This window comes from Phascolarctos cinereus, unplaced genomic scaffold (genome assembly GCF_003287225.1).
Source record: "Phascolarctos cinereus isolate Bilbo 61053 unplaced genomic scaffold, phaCin_HiC Scaffold_2;HRSCAF=192, whole genome shotgun sequence".
In the NCBI taxonomy this organism is placed as follows: Eukaryota; Metazoa; Chordata; class Mammalia; order Diprotodontia; family Phascolarctidae; genus Phascolarctos; species Phascolarctos cinereus.
The window spans coordinates 115,283,496-115,303,634 of NW_027555625.1; the positions used below are offsets into that span (position 1 = coordinate 115,283,496).

At 43.2% G+C, this 20,139-nt stretch overlaps 1 protein-coding gene across 2 annotated transcripts in view; it reads right to left on the bottom strand.

Annotated features, from left to right (window-relative positions):
* Positions 1–13,195, bottom strand: part of SPRED2 (sprouty related EVH1 domain containing 2) — a 173,969-nt gene extending 160,774 nt beyond the window's left edge. For both annotated transcript variants that reach the window (XM_020985421.2, XM_020985420.2), the window contains exon 1: positions 12,208–13,195. In XM_020985421.2, coding sequence (XP_020841080.1) covers positions 12,208–12,233 — 26 coding nt within the window. In that variant the 5' untranslated portion in view covers positions 12,234–13,195. The remainder of the gene's footprint in view (positions 1–12,207) is intronic.
* Between the last annotated feature and the right edge of the window lie 6,944 nt (positions 13,196–20,139).

The window sequence follows — 20,139 nt, forward strand, 5'->3', positions numbered from 1 at the left end:
TTCAATCTATTAACAATGTATTAAAACAAGGTTCCAGTATAACCATTTCCTTCCCTTCCTAACATACCATAGCTTTACCTTTTTGGTATCCCTCCAAAATTAACAATTTCCTAGTTAACACCACTTTTTGAAATGCTGTTTCTATCTATTTTATAATTTAGGGAGAAACCTGCAAAAATAAACTACTAAATTAGCATAGGATTTACCCTTTCCTCGATTCCTGCCCCCCCCAACAAAAAAAAGAAACAGAGTACTGGCAGTAAAAAACTAAAAAAACTCTGCAGTATTAATTCTTTCATTGCAGAGATACTGAACTCTCACATTAAGTCCAATAATGTTCCAGTGCCCAGAACACTGAATTGAAAACTCAAAAACTAGTGGTTTTAGTCCTAGAAATACGCAATAATTTCCTCCTCGTGTTTCCATGTGGCATTGTGGAAAGGGCTTTGGATTTTGGCCCTTTGTGTGACTTGGGTAAGTCATTTAAACTCTCTGGATCTCAATCTCATCCATTAAAATGATTGGCAGATGACCCTTCTAGCTCAGGAATCTATGACCTATAATCAACAGAATAGGATAATTTATGATGAAAGACTTCTATGATCCCTTTATTCCTTACAGAAAAGTTCCAGAAAGTAACCAAGGTTAAGCCTGGTATTAGTTAGACTGGTCCAAGTGGTAGTTAAAAAGAATTAAATCAATGACTCAAGAAGGAAGAAGTTTTATTAGCTCAAATATTAAAGCTCCTTATTACCTTATCGTGTAGGACAGGCTATTACCAACAAAATGAGAATAAATGAAGGTATACAGGATCAAAACACCACGTAAGGCCCATCACCTAGTGAGAGAGAGAGAAAAAAAAACCCCAAACCCACATGTTCCACCCTGGGATCCATCCAAAGTCAAGACCTCTAGAGCAGGAGTTTTTAAACTTTTTGTGTGGGTCATAGGTGTCTTTGTTAGACTGTTGTGAGAATCTTGATGAGGTCATCAAAGCTTTTGACTCTTGAATTACCTTCTTCTACTTGACATCTCTACTCTCTAGGTTTTTGAGATCCCACTCTCTCCTGGTTCTCCTCCCTCAGTTTCCTTTTCTGGATCCTCATCCAAGTCATTCATGCCCTCTAATCATATGTATCTCCACAGTGCTTTGTCCTGGGTCCTCTTCTCCTCTCCCTCAATACTATCTGATGATCTTGGTGATCTTATCAGCTCCCAGGGATTTTATTGTCCTCTCTGTGCTAACAATCCTGCCCCAATCTCTCTGTTGACCTTCAGTCTAAAACTCAAAGTTTCAGATAACTTAAATTGGATATCTTAAACTCAACATATCCAAAAGTTCCTTATCATTATCTTTCCTCCTAAACCCTCTCCCTTCCCCCAAACATCCATATTATAGTCAAGGGCACTATTATACTCCTAGTCCCCCAGGCTCACAACCTCTTCATTCTCTCTCTCATTTTCCAAATCCAATCACCTGCCAAGGTCTACTGATTTCACCCTTGCAGCACCCCTTTTCTCTCCTCTGATACTGCCACCACCATGGTGCAGGCCAGCATCGCCTCAAATGTGGACTATTGCAATAGCCTGCTGGTCAGTCTGCCTGCTTCAAGCCCTTTCCCACTCCAGTCCATCCTCCATTCAGCTGCCAAAGTGATTTTCCTGAAGTGCAGGTCCAACCACATCACCCTACCCCATGTTCCCACTCAATAATCTCCAGTGGCCCCCTATCACCTCCAGGACCAAATAAAAAACTGCGTATTTGGCATTCAAAGTTGTTTATAACCTAGTAACTGCCCCACTTTTCCAATCTTCTTATATCTCTTACTGTTCCTTGAACAAGACATCCCATCTCTCAGGTCTGGCAGTTTTCTCTGGCTATCCTCCATGCTTAGAATGCTCTCCCTCCCTCCTCATTTTTACCTCCTGGTTTCCCTGGCTTTCTTCTAGTCCCAACTAAAATCTCCCTTTCTACTAGAAGTCTTTTCCAACCCCTCTTAATTTTAGTGCCTTCCCCCCTTCATTATTTCCTGTTTATCCTGAACAGAGTTTCTATGTACATATTTGTTTGCTTGTTGTCTCTCCTCCTCCCTCTTAGATTGTGAGCTCCTTGTGGGCAGGGATTCTGCCTCTTTTTGTATCTCTAGTGCTTAGCAAAGTGCTGCCACATTGTTATTATTACCGTTCGGTAGTGGTCGTGTCTCCTTAGACGACAGCACACCAAGCCCTTCTGCCCTATCTCCTAGAGTGTCTCCGATCTCATGTTTGTTGCTTGCCTGACACTATCTACCCATCTCATCCTCTGCCATACCTTTCTCCTTTTGTCTTTAATCCTTCCCAGAAGCAGAATCTTTTCCAATGAATCCTGTCTTCTCATTATATGACCAAAGTATTTAAGATTCAGCTTCAGTATTTGTCCTTCCAGTAAAGTCCAGTACATAGTAGGTGCTAAAGAAATGCTATTTTCTTCTTTTCTTGCCCCTAAAAATGGGGTCACACCAATTTCCATGCCTTAGAAAAAAGGAAGCACGTTATAAAAGCACTGTAGTCAGACTACTGTAGTCAGGAGACTTTAGTGTTGCACTTTGCTCTCTCCTCCTACCCCCCAAAATAGTTTCAGGACTTTAAGCAAGTTATGTTACTCTTCGTGCCTCAGTTTTCTCACTGGAAAAATGAAGACTGGTCAATTTCTAAGGTCCTCCATTTTATCTCTAAAAGTCTATGATTCTATGGTTAACAAAATAAATATTTCAATTCTCTACAGTCAGCCTTACTGTTACCAGCTACTATGCAGTAAATCTATGGAGAGGGTAGAGGCGGGGAGAGATAAGGACTATGAACTCCAAACAAGATATTCCCCTGGATTTTGGAGACAAGGTAAGTAAACGGTATCCATGGAACACCAAAGCTAAAAACACAAACTGAATGCCAGACATAACCCACTGGAAGAGATAACTTAAGACCTCCTAAATGGCTTCAGAGAAATGCCACTGAGGGATATACAAAAACAAAAAAATAAATGAATAAATAAAAGTTAAGGTGAAACGAGTTTCAACTTCAATAATCATTTGCTAAGCACCTACTACATACACACCACTGTACTAGACATTATGGAAGATAAAGATTTAAATAAGGCATAATTCCTGCCACACATCCATAATTTATTTCAAAATGGTAACTGCAAATGGGAGGGAATAAGGATCACTATGACTTTCAATCAGCTGCAACATATCTTGTAGACTAACACCATAAGATATATAAGATATTTTTTTAAAAGTTACACCAAAAGATAAGCATTTTTCAGGGTCCAAGGGAAAGGCAGATGGTATCTGACAGATCAGAGTACATACCTTTAGGTCTCTGGTATCCATAGAAACTAGCAGCTTGGTGGCTCTATTCAGAGCACTGGGCCTGGAGTCAGGAAGACCTGAGTTCAAATCTAGCCTCAGATACTTACTAGTTGTATGACCCTGGGCAAGTCACTTCACCCTCTCTGACTCAGTTTTCTCAGCTGTAAAATGAACTGGAGAAGGAAATGGCAAATCACTCCAGTATCTTTGCCAAGAAAACTCCAAATGAGGTCACAAAGAGTCAGACAGGACTGAAATGACTGAACCACAAAAATACAGAGGGGAAAAACAACTGATTCTCCAAGCTCCATCACAGCCTTGATGAAACATCTCTCAAGATCATTAAATTCTCTTGGGCCTCACTTTCTACTCATCAACTAATCTTCTGACTGTTAAATTCAGTTTCCCAATTACCTTGACACCAGCTGAAAGTATAGCAATCTGTTATAAACCAAAACATGGTTAGTCTGATTTGCATGTTGAACAGTTTCTTGTAAAAGGGTCCATAGACAGTTTTTTGGAGCCTGATAACTTCCTATAAGCCCATGTCACTCTCCTACTCAATAAGCTCTAGGGCTTCCTACTATTAAGCCCCTTACAATTTGCCAGGAACTATGCTATGGGATAGGGATACAAATACAAGCAAAAAGGGCAGTCCTAGCACTCATGGAGCTTACATCCTAATGGGGGAAAGACAATACAGAAAAGGGAGCTGAAAAGTAGGGATGCGAACTTACCTGGCAAAAGGCTAGGAAGTCAGGAACAGGGCAGGGAGGAGAATGAAGGCAGGTCAGCCTCAGCCTCTCTATAAAATGAAGGCTACAGGAGGAATTTACCAATGAGGAAAAAAAGAGGGACTAGTCTTGTGGAGGGATATTCCATGGTGAGTACACTTAGAAAGAAGGCAAGAGGGCCTCAGGCAGAGTAATGACAGGATGAGCCAGCAGTAGAGGGGTCATGGTTTTTTAAATCCAAAAGAAGAAAAAAACATACACTCCCTCTTCTGTTCAGCTTTTAAAGCCCTTCACAGCCTGACCTCAACCTACCTTTCCAGCCTTACTGTATCCTACCCCCACCTCTCCTCTACCTTCCACTTCTCACACACTCTATCCACCTGCCATGCTACAGTCCTGGAAAGAATTCCCTCCTCACCAATGCTTCACAGAATGCTTCTTTTCCTTATGATTAAATTCTACTCACTTTCTACATGGAGCTTTTCTTGATGTCCCCAAACTGATTAGCACTCTCCTTCCCAAACTACCTTGTATTCGATTACTTTGTATCGATCACATTTATTCTGTATCTACTTACATTCTTGTTATCTTCCCTGGTTGAATGTAAGCTCTCTGAGTATAACAAGTATTTGTATCCCAAGTGCTGTAGCACTCTGCCCGCACTTAAAGAAAGTTGTTGATTTAGGAATTCATGGGCTGAATTGACAAAATGGAGTTCATTCCTTGGCCTAAGGAGGCCTGAGGTCCAGACTGGAACTAAGGTAATACCTTAGGTATGAGTGAATGGCCCAGTCTGAGCAGTCAGTCAATCTGCTTCAATGAACTTAAAATAAAATAAACTCCTTTACAATAAATCCCAGGCAAAGCAATAGACTAACAGTTGCCTTACTGACTGACCAAACTTTATCAGGATTTTACATCTTAGAAGATTCAAGATCCACACTCTATACCCAGTGATAACTAATTCTGATTTTTCCCATCAGCCTCCAGGATTCAAATTCTTTAAAAATTGTATTAAATGCCTACTGTATGTGTGTGGAGGAAGGCTGTCAAATTCAAATAGAAACAGATCCCTGATTGCCGCATACTGACTTGGAAAATCACAAACAAATTATTACCTATGTTACATTATACTTAAAAAAGATATTTCCCGACCTCTCCCCCAACTTCTTCAGGAGGGGAAGGGGGGGGATGTCTAAGCGACTCATGATGGATTCACTCACTGCCTCCCAGACCTGCTCAAAGCTTCTGAGGACCAACTCGCTGCTGGCCTGTGCCTTGGGAAGAAGGTGATCTCGCCTGGGGAAAGCAGAGAGGCAGTGGCCCAGGTGGAGGTCTCCCTGCAGGGGTAATGTGACCAACCTCACCAGCCACCTAGACAGCAGCATCTGTGCTCAAGCCCCAACTCCTTCCCCTGCCTTGGCTCCCACCCCTGCACCTACATCTGTCACTCCAATGCCAGCTTCAGCAGCTTGCTAACCTATACCTGCTAGATCTCCTAAGGAAGAGAAACCAGCAGAGAAGCCAGTAGAAGCTCGTACTGGTATTAGCCCAACCTCACCTGACAGACTTTATGGGCACACAGAATCTCAGTTTAATGAATACCATCACAATATCCACTTCCACGTAATGATGATATTTCCACAACCTGGCAAACAGTCCATACTAACATTGCCTTGCTGATGTGTATACAGTAACAGCTCACTTATTTGGAGGCTGCCTATGCAGCAAACTCAACTATCCAGACCACCACCAAGAACCTGGCAGTAAGTAAAGAAAAAAAGAAAGAAAAGAAAAGAAAAGAAAAAGAAAAAGGAAAGAAAAAAGGCGGTTGAGCAGCCAAAATAGGTGTCATAAGGACCATAAGGCTCATGCCTTTTAATCAGTGGAAAATTCCTCATACTCTCACTCAAAACTCATTTGCTTATTTGGGACACAGTTTTAATCACCCTGGTTATAAAGGGGTTCCTTTTGGTAGGAACACTGATAGCAGCAAGAAGGGACAACAAAGTATAACATAGGTAATATAAAAAGCAGGCAAAATAACTGAAAAAAACCCCCATTACCATTTAATTAAAGATAAATAATCCTGCAAACCTCAATGATTGTGCTGATATTCTTCCTCTAGTCCCAGTACTAATAATTGATTGTGCATCATTATTGCCCTAAGTCAAAGAAAGAGTTAAGTGTACTCTGTTTAAGAGGTTGGGGAAATATAGAATAAAGTTATAGAAAGATTTCTATCTAAAATGATCAAATTTTTTAAACTGATACTTTACATCGTGAGCTTCAATTATCCAGAAAACTAACATGAGAAACTTCATTTCTCTGAGACTAAATAAATGAAGTGTACAGCCTAACTTTTTAAAAAAAAAATTTAAATCCTATACTGCATTTGTCCATCTAACAAGGACAGCCCCTTTGATGAGGTATTTCAGCATTTGTTATTGAATAGCTGTTAAACTGAATGCCAATAAAATTTATTTCCTTAAAAAAAAGGATATTTCCCAATTACATTTTAATCTGATTCTGTCCACCAAGTTTTCCTGCATCCCATTTGACATCTCTGGTGCAGAGTATAGCTCTAGTTCTGCAGAAAACACAAATTTTTGAGAAAACACAGTCCATAACCTCAACAAATTTCCAGATGGGATCTGCCTAAATTATCAAGGGCTGTCATAAAATTCTCAAAAACAAAATTAAATTGGAAAAAATTGATAGTTTGATGGTGAGCTCCCTATTTACCCCTCTTTTTTTCACCCCTGTATCACATCTCTTACTCTACTCCTTTATCAGGTGAACAGGTGGCCCTTTTCCTTGCTAAAGCAAACCCTTCAACATTCATCTTTGATATCATCCCAATCCTGTTTTCTCCAACAGATTGTCCTTACTATCACTCTCTTGATAATCTTCAATTTCTTTTTTCCTACTGGCTGAATTCTTATGGCCCATATCTCCCTTATGCTTAAAAAAAGATTAACTTGATCCTATCATCCTATATGTCCTCTTCTTGTGTAAATTCCTTGAGAAAGCCTTCTAAAATGGCTTCCATTACCTCTCCTCTCACTCTTCTAAAATCACTGCTGTGTAGCTTCCAACTTTATCATTCAACTGAAACTGCTCTCCCCTTTCCCAAGATTCACATAATTGCCAAATTTTATGGGCTTTTTCTCAGTTCTTAGCCTTCTTGACCTTTCTGCCTTTGATACAGTTAATTACCCTCTTTCCTCGAATACTTTCTTCCCTCTATGGTTTGTGACTTTGTTCTCTCTTGATTAGCCTCTTATCTTTTTGATAGATCTTTCTTGGGTTTCTTTGCTGGATCTTCAGGCAGGTCATACCCATTAACTATGGGTGTCCCCCAAGGTTCTGTTCTGGGTCCTCTTCTCCTTGGTTGATCTGATCAGCTCCCATGTGCACATTATCACTATATAGATTATTCCAAATCTCTATTACCAGCCCTCATCTCTTTCTTGAGCTAAAGTCTCAGATCAACAACTGTCTTCTAGACATTTCCAAATGGATGTCCTGCAGCCATCTCAACTTAACAGGCCCAAATAAGAACTCATTAACAAATCCTTAAACCCTCCACTCTTCTGAAATTCCTTATAATTGTTGAGGGCACCAGTCTCTCGATACTCAAGTATTCTAGTCACTTGGACTCAAAACCTTGGGGTCATCCTTGACTGCTCAGTCTCACCCTACATATCCAATCTGTTGCCAAGCCTTGACATGTCTACCTTTATAACATCTACCACATACATTCTATCCTCTCCATTCATACAGCCACCAATCTAGTTCTGGCCCTCACCATCTCATGCTGGCCTATTACAATAGTCTTCTGGTTGGCTTCCCTACCTTCAAGTCTTTCTCCACTCCAATCCATCTACTAGTGAGTTGCTAAAGTGATTTTCCTAAAAGGCAGGTATGATCATGTCATCCCTTGCCCCAGTTTAATATACTTCAGATTACCTCCAGGATCAAATGTTTGTTTGGCATTTAAAGTCCCTTACAGCCTAGGCCTTTGCAATCTTCTTATATTTTATTCGTAAATTATCAAGGGCTCTATAATATAACATTCTATAACATAGTGACACTGATGAACTTGCAGTGTCCATGCCTTTTCATAGCTATCTCTCATGCCTGGAATGCTCTCCCTCCTCATTTCCAACTTTTGGCTTCCTCTAAAACTTAACTTAAAATCCTGGCTTCTGAGGGAATCCTTTACTGGTCCTTCCTATTACTAGTGTATTCTCTCTGAAATTACTTTCCAAAGACTATATTATATACAATTTGAATATATCTATATCTATCTGTCTATCTATCTATATGTATCTTCCCTATTGGATTTTTTGTTTTTGCATTTTTATCTTCCCTCCTCGAGGGCAGGGATTTTTGAGCTTAGCATAGTACCCTGCACATGAATGTCTAATAAATGAATGGGCAGATAAGAGTGCCAGGCCTGGAATCAGAAAGATTCATCTTCTTGAGTTTAAATCTGGCCCCACACACTTACTAGCTGTGTGACCTTGGGGAAAGTCACTTAACCCTGCTTGCCTCAGTTTCTTCATGTGTAAAATAAGCTGGAGAAGGAAATGGCAAACTATTTCAGTATCTTTGCCCAAAAAAATCCCAAATGGAATTATGAAGACTAAAGAACAACAAAAAAGAATGTGACTGTATGCTTTGGAGCTCTTTTAAGGGTGGGTAGTACCTATGGGAAAGATCATTGCCTCACCTCAGTTCTATTTTACTACTTTGATAATTTAGCTCTAGGCATTCATTATTAATACTGTGGGCTTAGATATATTTTTTTAAAAAACACTTGCTCTTACTAAAAGAAGCCCTTTGGATCCTCACCTTCCTTCTCTTCCTCCAAGGAAAGTTCTGACTAGTGAGGGCAAACTTGCAAAACCATCCCCAGGAAAAAGTAGGTTGCAAGAAATGGGGAAAATGGAAAACTGGATAGTTTCCTTATGCTCCTGGTCAGGTTGTTTTTCCCAGTACAGCATCATTTTTGTGGTTGTGGTTGTTTGAAACAAATCCTCAGCTTATTCACACCATCATCAAATAAACTTACAGGTCAAAATTCCCTTTATGGAACTGAACAACTATTTTTATCCATCCTTTTTACCTTCTTCACTTAATGCAAATAACTCAGCTACCAGTAGTTTCTTGATAGTGGATAAAGAAACACTTTTATCTTCACAATTTCTTTACAAGTAAATTCAGGCCCTGTTAGAAATTAGCATTAGAGGATTCACATGAATATACATAACATACAGATTTATAATGGGGAATATTCTCTTATGAATATCTATTATAAGATCTTGATTTTACAAGAGGCTACAAGAGATTTTTAGTTATACTGAAATTCTAAGAAGCAACATAAATCCAAAATGTGTACTTTCTAATTCCAATCTTGAATTGTACAACAATTCAGTGTGCCAAAGAAATATGAATTTGGAAATTATCTATTAGGTTGGAAATATATCCTCAAACCTCCAGCTTTAGGTCCCTAATTGCTTAGGATCCTTTCTGTTCTGCACATTCTGTTCTGCAACATGCCATTTTATTAGTACAGTTTAAAATGAAAGAAAAGACAGGTTTCAGGTGTAAGATTCACAGACATTTCCTGCCCACCATTGTACGTCAGCCACAAAAATTCAACTTCCTTCTTATTAACATTTCAAAGTACCATCTGAAAGTAAAACAAAAATAAAAACTAAAATAGAAACTACCAGCTGATAAGGCCAAACAACCAGAGAAACCAATACCAGCTGCGACAAAATCCAAGCAAAGGATGTCTCCAGACTAACAGGTCAAAACTGTATAGTGTGATATATAAATAGGAGAAAATCCCCATAATCCAAGTAAGATAAGCCTCCCTTCCCAACATCAGACCCCCATTGTCTAAACAAAATAACATATGGGGAAAAAGGAATAAGCAGGCTTCTTTGGGTGGAGCAACATTCATTCATTCATTCACTATGTTAAGAAAGAACTCTGTACTCGTTCCTAACCTCCCTTCCGAATATCTGCTGTGGCTTTTACAGAAAATCCCAATGCAAGTCCTGGTGGGGGGGGGGATTAACATTTTTTCACCTGACGCATGATGAGATCTCCCTCCCCCTTCAAACCATCCTGTCGCACAAAACTGAGTCACTTCCCTCTGCTTGGCTCTTCAGTCAAATTCTTGGAGGACAGAACCCCCCCCCCCAAGAAACCGAGCCCCAAGCAATATCTATCACCTCAGTTCCCTAGTACCCCACCCCGCACAGTCGTTCAATTCGGGTTCCGAATTGCTGCAGCTCTGAGATAGGGAGGGGGAAAAAAAGGTGTAGGGAAAGAGGAGGTACCTAGGTTAATGGCAGCTCTGAATGAAAGATGCTGAAGGTTTGCACTGGATTTATGAATGTGTTGGGGGGGGAGGAATCATGTGACAAAGGGATCGTCTTATTCACAAAAAAAGGTGAGGTGGGAGGTGGTATGGAGAGTTACTAAGTGCCTAACAGCCACAGCCAGGCAACTGGCTCTGGCCGGAGACCTGGGGACCGAGCAGCCCAGCACCCGAATAGAAACCGAGAGACCCGGCCCCACCCCAGTCACACCGTCGCTGGCAAATGCCTTAGGGGTAGGAGGAAGGGAGGGGGGGCGAAGTCAAAATCAGTCACCTTAACACCTAGACAGCTCGTCTGGAAATTGCACACTCCCACAGGACTTGGAATAATAATAGTAGTAACGATAATAAAGTGTCAAGGGAGGGGGAAGGGGGGAACTCGTAACAAATGATCTAAGCCTTCCCCCAGACTGCAGGCACCCAGACACCGTGCAACAGTATCGTTCCCACCAAAGAACTCCGTCTGCTCCCCTACGGGTATGTATCATTCCTCACATTCTCCGTTCTACCAGTGTGAGTGTGTGTCCCGTAGCACCCCCCATCCCTCCTGTCCCCCCCCCACACACTATACTCCAGTTGCATGTATATATGAATATGTGAACACACAACCAAGATAGGCAGAGAGGGCTATTCCTTAGCCTAGGGCACAGTTCTCCTCCTCAAAGGAACCTCTCCATCCATTTCTCCGAAATTGCTTGGGGGGGGGTGTGGAGACGGTGAGCGGGAGAACAGACAAGCACTGACCCACAGACAAATCGACACCCAGACACACACGTCCCCTTGGGGCTGCAATAAAATGCCGGCTGGCCAGGGCAGGGAGACCGTGCGTACAACAAATGCCACCCGCTGCTACCGCGGTGGAGCCCTCTTCCTCCCCTCTCTCTAGTGTGTTTTTTATGAATGAAAATGTGGTATGCAAATGAGAGCGATTCAAGAAAAAGAAATGGCGGATATTGGGCATCACCGGACTCCGAAGAGCCACCAGAGGGGAGCTATGAAGGCTTAAAAATAATGAAGTAACAACAACAAACAAGGGCCGGAGGAAAGCGGTTGGAGAAAGAGGGTGTGTGGGGGGTGGGGTGGAGAAGGGAAGGTAAAGGTGGTGTAAAGGCTTCCGTTTCTGCAGCGAAAGGTACAGGGACCTTTGTGAGTCAGAGTTATTAAGGAGAAAAAAAGGGGAGGGAAGTGTTCCCCCACCATTGCCCCGACCTTGGGGGGGCCAAGCAAAGAAAACGCTAGACCCTTCTCTGCAAATCTTCTACTAACCCCTTCTCCTCGTTCTCTCTCTCTCTCTCTTTCTCTCCTCTCTCTCACCCCCTCTCTCACTCACCCCCCCCACTTCTGTATTAGGCGGACAGTCTCCCACCTCCTTACCACCACCACCACCACCACCCTTTTCTCCGTCCCGGGGCCGAGTAGTGGGAGGGGGCACCTTCGTCTCCCCCACTCCTTCCACTGTGCTTCAGCGAATCATCCCTGCTCCAAGCTCTCGGGATAACCCCCCACTTCTATCTTATCTATGCTATTACGACCCCCCCCCATCATGAGGGGAAAAAAAATCTCACACCAGAAATTCTCTAAGCTGGAGTCAATTCATCAACATCACAAACTTAATCTCATGAAGTTCCCCCCATCAGTGTTTCTCCCCCTCCATTTCCCCACATTAGTTTCTCATGGAACCCCCTCTTTTACCCTCCTCCGCCCCTGAAATGCAAAAACTTACTCGTCTGGGTGTGTTTCTTCGGTCATTTTCTTGTTCACCTAGATGAATGCCCCGCAGCGGGTAGCTCTGTTCCCTTCATCTTCCCATCCACCCACCCCCCCCCTTCCTCACATTTCGAGAGATCGCCTGATTTGGGAGGGGGGAAAAGAGGGGAGGGAGGAGACAGGAGAAGAGGGGTTGGGGATTACGGGGGCACAGTTGAGAGGGTGTGAATTCAAGTAGCCAGCAGCAAAGTGCTAAGGTTTTAGGGGGGCAAGGAAAGAGTAGGGAGGAAAAGCAGAAGGGGGAAAGCACAGAGAAAGGGGGAGCTGAAATGGGGGGGTTAGTGTGGGAGACACTGGCGTCTGGTGCCAAAAAGGGGGAGAATGAAGCAAGAAGCTAGGAGGATTCGAAGGGAGCACGGAAGGTGCAGTTTCCAAGAGTGAGGGGATTGAGAAGAGATTTGGGTTGGGGGGGAGGGGGACGAAAGGAGGGGGAGGGGACGAAGACAAGAAAAACAAGCAGCCAAGAGAGGAGGAGTGGAAGAGAACTGCTGTGAGGAGGAGAGGAGGGGAGGTGAAGGGGTCTGCCCCGAGTGAGGAGGGGGCTCGGGGTCCGGGGCGGGGGGTCGCCCCCAGGGTGGGAGAAGCTGGACCAATCACTGTCCCGGGGAGCGGTCCGCCGCGAGGGGAGGCGCGCCTAGGAGGCGGTGCTGGGCGCCCCGTCCGAGCCCCATCTCCCTACTCCTCCTCCGTTTTACTCCATATTGGATTCTCACCACCGCCAACAGGAGGAGGAAGTAGGGCGGAAGCGATGACGTCTTCCCAGCGGCCAGAGGTGGTGGAGTGCAAAAAGCTTCCTACTTGCGACCAAAAAAAAAAAAGAGAGAGAGAGAGAAGAAAAAAAGAAAAGAAAAAAAAACTTTGCCCAACCCCACTGGGCATGTCCGGCTTACTTCCCCCCTCCCCACGTCTCCCTACTGGAGGAGCTGCGGAGTGGAGTTGTTTCCACTGGGGCTCTCTTAGTCTGGCCCCAACTCTCCCATGCTCCGGGTTTTAGCTGCCCCAGGGGTTGGGGAGGAGGAGGAGGCGGGAGCAGAGGCACTGGGATTCATACACATCTGGCTTCCTTTCCAGGACCCTGCTCCCCCAGTCAGCCTCTCCTCCCAAACCCAGGGATTGAACTAGGGGCTGGGGATAGGACGTCTAGGGCAGCGCAGAGGTAGGAGAGGGGCGAATTAGGGTAAGGCGGGAGAAGCGCAAAGGGGTACGGGATCCGGCAAAGTGGAGCCAACTTTACCTCGCCCCTCTTGCATAGCACGCGGGCTCTTAGGATGTCCTTGCATTGCGCCCTCTAGGATTAAGGGGGAGGGGAAAAGTGACTCGTTTTGGAGGGCTCGGCGACCGCATAGCGCCAACAGGTTTTTTGTTTGTTTCAAATTCACCTCCACTTGGACCTAAACGATGCTCTTGTTTGGCGGAAGGGGCGCACGTTTGGTTAAAGTTCTCACACCGGCAGGCAAGTTGATCTAAAAGGTTTGCATTTCTGCAGAAATTATAGGGATTGTTCAGTTTAAAGGAAGTTCCAAATAACTAGTTATTGTCGTATGTCTCATGAAGAAAAGAGGACTTGTCGCCAGACTGTGGGAAGGGCGCTTGAGAGAGGGAGAAAGGAAAGAGGAGGGGTGGCCCCAGACGTCTCTTCTTCAGCTCTCCGTCACTGCTGTTAAGATGCCGAATGTTGTCATATACCCAGGGTATCTGGAATGTATTATAAAGGAGCCAGTATTGGTCTAGGAGTTCCAAGACCTAGGTTTTAGTCCAATTCTGCTATAAGCTAGACATACGACCTTGGACAAATCACACTAGTAATGTTTCTACCTGTGGAAAAGATGAGACTGAACTAATCATCTCTAAGGACGCTAGGTATAAGGGATAGAGTCCTGGATCCGGCGTCAGGAAGGTGTGGTACAATGAGAAGAGAACTGGATCTAAAGTCCAGGTGGTGGACTGGGTTCAAATCCCTTTTCTCTCTTTGCTGTGTGACTCACAGAAATCTCTGGGACCTAGTTTCCACATCTCCAAAATAAGCAGATTGGACTAGGTAGCCTTCAAGACTCCTTCCAGCTCTAAATTCATTCTCCTATAACTGGAGTTCAAATCCTGCTCCCAGCTCTTCTTTCTAGCTGTATGACCAATGAGCAAGTCACTTTAACTTCCTGAACCTCAGTTTCTTCATCTGTAAAATGGGGCGGGTAGCATATAACTTCTAAGGTCCCTTCTAACTCTAAATCTATGATCCTACTTCCAGATAAAAATTTCTATGAAATATCTTCAAGAGAGAAGCCTGTATTTCTTTCATGTGGAAGCAGCCTTGAACATCATCTATTTTCCATACTATATCAGGCTTTCCTTCCTTTTTCCTTCCTTTCTTTCCCCCTCCCTCCCTTCCTGCTTTCTCTCCTCCTTCTCCTCTTCTGCTCCATTCCTCTTTGGATGTTTTTTTGTATGCCAGATGGGCACCAGCCAAGTATCTTCACATTTAGGACAGTATCATCATAAACAGATAGATAGATAGATCCCCAGAAAGTAAGCCTTTTGAGGGTAAGGTGTGTTTATTATTCATCTTTGCATCTTGTATAGAATCTTACAGTATGTTGCTATGTGGATATAGAAAATGCTATTTCAGAACAAGTCAAACAGATACAGTCCTGCTCTTAGGAGTTAGTAACCTAAGAGAGAAAATGCCAATTCCTTCTGAATATGAAGAAGACAAACAGATCAATTAAATAATAAAACATAAAAAAAAAAGATGGCAATACTAGGAGGATGGAAAGTAGAAGCATCCACTGTGTGCCAGGCATTGTGCTAAGTGCTTTTTACAAATATCTCATTTGCTTCTCACAACAACCCTAAAAGGTAAGTGCTGTTATTATCACCATTTTACAGTTGAGCAAACTCAGGCAAACAGAGGTTAAATGACTTGCCCAGAGTAACTCAACAGGTGTCTAGGGAGAGATTTGAACTCAGATCTTCCTGACTGCAGGCCCTTGTTCTATCCACTGAGCAACCAGTTGCTTCAAGACTAGATATTTCTACTGTAGATTATACAGATAAAAATAGGGGAATTTGTAGGATAATTTATGAGAGGTTGAGTGGTTAGACTTTCAAGTTTAATCAGGGAGAGTTTGGTGATTTAACATCTGTATCACGTCTATCATACCTACCTCTGTCATTTATTAGATAGATTTCAGAATCATCTATTATTGGATGGAAATTTGAAATAACAGAAAGAGTTGAGGAGTAGGTATCCGAATGCCTGGGTTCTAAGTCTAACTTGTGAACTTGAGTAAGTCCTTCTTCCAATAAGTTTTTTTTCATAAACAATAATAATATTTTGCATAGCAATGTGCTGGAAGCTGGGATAGATCCAAGTGGGCTCCTGCCCTGAATGGGGCCTACAAGTTTAGTTGGGGCATAAGATAATAATAATAATAACTAGCATTTATATAATAGTGCTTTAAGGTTTACAAAGTGCTTTACAGATATTTTATGCTGAGGGATAAGTGCTATTATTTTGCCCATTTTACAGATGAGGAAACTGAGGCACAGAGAAGTTAAGGAACTTGCTCAGGGTCACATACCTATTGTATCTGAGGATAGATTTGAATTCAGGACAGCCTGGGCCCCAGTCCAATGCAACTACTGAGCCACCTAAACACAGTGCCCAATACATAACAGGACTTTAATAAGTGCCTGTTGATCGATTGATTGGAATGCACAATATTGCCAAGGGGCACTACAGAGTTGCAAAGAAAAATGCTTTGAGAGGTCAATGAGGAAAGTGGTTATTCCTAGCTTTTGCTTCTTAATCTATAGAATGGGAATAAAATATGCCATATCGACCTCACAGGGTTATTTCAAGAATCAAATGAGACGTGGGAAAGTGCTTTAATGTAAGATATTATAATTATCTCTAACTACTATAAAAACTCTTCTGTGTCTCTGCCCTTAACTATAATTGGCTACCTCTCACAGTAAGAAAAAAAAAAAGGTGTTATCATGCCTTGGGCATAAACAGATATATATATATATATATATATATATATATATATATATATATATATATATATACAGGAAGAATATATAATGGGGGAAGGAAGGCTCATTCTCTTTTACCAACTTGAGAACTACTTAGTAATATATTCTGGCTAAGTGATTTATGCAGGATCACACTGGGAGTTATTAATGAAAGGACTGGAACCCAGGTCTTTCCATCTCCAAATAACAATATGTAATATAAAATATAATGTATAATATACATTACCTACCTAGGGGCATGTAACTTGGCCATGTCCAGTTTCTAGAAGATTAGTTTGTGGAAGGCAAAGGGGCATTGGACAACAAGGCACTTGAATAAATAAATGCTTTTTGATGGAAAAGCACTTGCCAGTCCAAAGAAGATAGTCCTAGATTTTCACACCCACCCACACTATCAATGACTAACTCTTTGGTTTGGAGCAAGTCATCTTAATCTCTCCAAACCTCCAATTTCCCATTGATTAAATAGAAATAACACCTACACCTAACCTCTCCCGTGGGCATATTGTGAGGATAAATGAGATACCTATGACTGTGCTCTTAGATGTCAGAGAACTATGTAAACACAGTAAGATATATATAGATAGATATAGGATTTTGTATCATAAATGTGTGTAATCTTCACATGACTGAAGCTTTAATGATAAGGCAAAAGAACAGGATACCCCTTTCCCCTCATTTCAGTTAAAGGCCCGTTTCTCATACCCAAGGCATAATTAGGAATTACTTCACCTGGGCCAAAAGCCACCAACCACCAAAAGAGTGGTTGGGGGAGGAAGTCAAAGGAAGCAGCAACCCAGAGACTGACCAGGATGCAGTCCCACCAGTCCAGGTTGGTTGGATCATCCTGCTATACAGGCTTGCAGACAGCCATTGGGGAGGACCCAAGGACAGTAGTCTGCAAGCATTCCTTTTCCCCTCCCCCGCCCCACGTGAGTGCCCTAGGCTTATTTGTCTAAGGCTCCTAAAGCTCGGCCTCGTAACTAGCAAAACAAAAGGTACTAAATCTAAAATGCATGTGGGAGTCTAACCGGAGAACTGCTTAAGTGAGGGGGTTGGGTCATATGCTCTTTAAGTCCTTTTCAGGTCTAAAATGCTAAGACTTAGTAAAGGATCCTCTTCGAGTCGGGCTCTACATCTCAACAATAGCCACAGCTGGGAGTGGAGTATATAAAGTGTGGGTTACCTTCTTCTGTGTTTTACATTATTCTTTACTCCCAGCCTTAGCACTGCATTGAGAAATTCCAGCCAGCCTTCCTATTCAGATTCAATCCTGAATCTCTCTAGTTCCCTCTCCTTCCCCACGCCCCCCTCCCTCAGCTAACACAAAAACCCGGAGTCCGGAATCACTAGTTCCTAAACTCAACTCACTGAGCCAGCTAACGCCGGGCATGCTCAGTAGACCCCCAGGTTTTATTTCATGAGGAAGCTTCTCCCTCTGCCCCCTCCTCATTTCCCTCCAGAACGCTGTTCCGAGCTGGGGGAGCTTTTTTCCCCCGGTTATTTCTACAACTATGCCTCCCTCCTCGCTTTCCCCCCTGGCCTTCCTCCCTTCCCACCACCAGCCAGCGTCCCGAGTGGCGTCCCGAGGGACAAGAGTGGCAGGCTCCGTAGTGCGGAACCGGCCGAGAAGTGAGGCAAGTTCGGAATCTTGCCAATGAATCGAGTTGCAAAGGGCAGGGCTGGGGAGGGGGAGGGGGCGCGGCATCGATTTCCGCTCGCGTAGCCGCTCCCCTTTCTTCCCCACCACCCGGGGCTGCGGCTGCAGGAGCTGCATGCTCGGGTTGCGTTCCCACTTCCCAGGGCTAGAGAGAGACCGGAGGGAGCAGCTCGGAACCTCCCCCGCCGCCACCACCACCTGGGGCAGCTAGACTGCCGCAGCTGCTTGCCCTGTCCTCACCTCACCCTCCACCCTTTCTCCTTTGGTATTTCTCAATGACAGGAGCGCCGAGGACATATCCGATAGGGCGGGCGCAATGATTAAAACACAGAGAGCGAGTTTATCAGTTTCCTTCCGGTCCTCTCTAAACCCAAGCTGGAGGATCCCTTTCACGCACTTTGCTGCCTCTCCTCTGCTAGGGTGTTCCCCCCCCCCATTAAAAAAAATTATAACAAGCCGGAGTTTGTCCAGGCTGTTTCCAAATGAGCTTTTCTGGTGCCAGGCCAGGTAGATCAGACATAACCCTGCTGCAGTCCAAAGATCCGTTGGCCAGAATGGAAACAAAAGCTCGTAGTGAAGGCTATGATGCAAACTGCAACCTGACACAGCACACCGGAATGAGTCCTTCAGAGCCATTTCGACGTGCTGTGCTCACGGTCTGGGTATGAATGGTTCAGGCTGTATTGCATAATGTGCGTGGTATAAATAGCCGGCTGGTGGGTGAAGTGGGATATTGTACCGTTATCTCGAAATATTTCACGTCTGGGTCCCTTCAAACCCAGGTCATTTTTTCCTTTCAGCCGGATTGCTAGGATTTAAAATTCCAGTAAATGAAATATGTAAAACCTCCAGCAGAGCTCCGGGCAAGTTCATGTAATATGAATGGAGCGATAACCTCCCTCTCCAACAATGCTCAGTGCTTGCCACTTCAGCTAGGAGGGAGACTCAATGTCATTTATACACGGGGGGGCCGAAATGTGATGGGGAGGGACAGAATAAGATCAGAGATAACTGACAGTTCTATGAGAATTTTTAAAACCGCATTTAGGCATTTTGAGTTTCTGTTTACAAATATACGCATTTGACCACAATTTTAAGTTGACTTCTGTTAAGACTGTCTCTGTAACAGTGATTCAGCCCCCGCCCCCATAAAACCCTTCCTAGACCCGGCCCCCCTTCGACCAAGTCTGGAAGGTGCTTTCTTTCAAATGAGGTTACCCTCAGTTTCTGCAGGCATCTTTAGGCCTTCCAAAAGGGGCCATAGCTGGACATTTGTGGGGATCTCAACATGATTGCCCACTATAAAATAACCCGTTATTCATTTGGAGAAAGAAAAGGCCATAGAGGAAGTCTCATAATTCTTCTCAGTCTTCTCTTGGTCGTATTTGTTCTGTCCCTTTTTCTTTGTATCCAAAGTGGGAGAGACATATTAGACCTTAAAAGTAAAAGCAGCATTAGCTTTTAACTTGTCACAGGTACTAAATTTTTTCTTTACCACAGCAAATAATTATGACAGTAGAATCAAATTGACAAATATGTATGTAATTGTTAAAATGACATTTGTTTCTTTTCCTAATGTGCAGCTTGTAGTAACGTTACATCCTGATTCCTAAAAATGAATGTAATTCTTCCCGCCGCCCCCCCCACAGCCAGTGTATACAAATACAAGGGCCACCCTCAAGTCCATTTGTGAAGGGTTAAAGGGTTAAATCACCAACCTTACTGGTTTTCCCTCCAGCTAAATTAGCCACTGGAGGGAATGGAGGGAGGGAACATTTTAGTGCATTCACCCTGTTCCACCGATTGACTTTGCTGTTAACCTTTTGCTGCTTGACAGAATAGTCGTGGAGTTGTTTGGTACCTAAAATAAACTCCTCCCTCCACCCCCCCCGGCCATTTTGGTAGCTTTAATTTAAGTAAAGTTCACATTAATTAAATCATTCCTTTTTTTTTATGCCACACTGGCTTCTGAGTTCGTCTATTTCCACCCCTCATTCTGCAATTTGTCAAAGATAAATATATCTAGATGGCTTGGGTTTTTTTAGGAATAAAAAGGCAATATATCCAAGCATAGACAACCTAACCAGTGATAGGAGCCAGTGTCCTGACAATTTCACTCATGTCATTGCCAAGAAGGTGAGATATGTTTACAATTTTAATATAGAATTAATTTATCTACCAAATGAATGTATT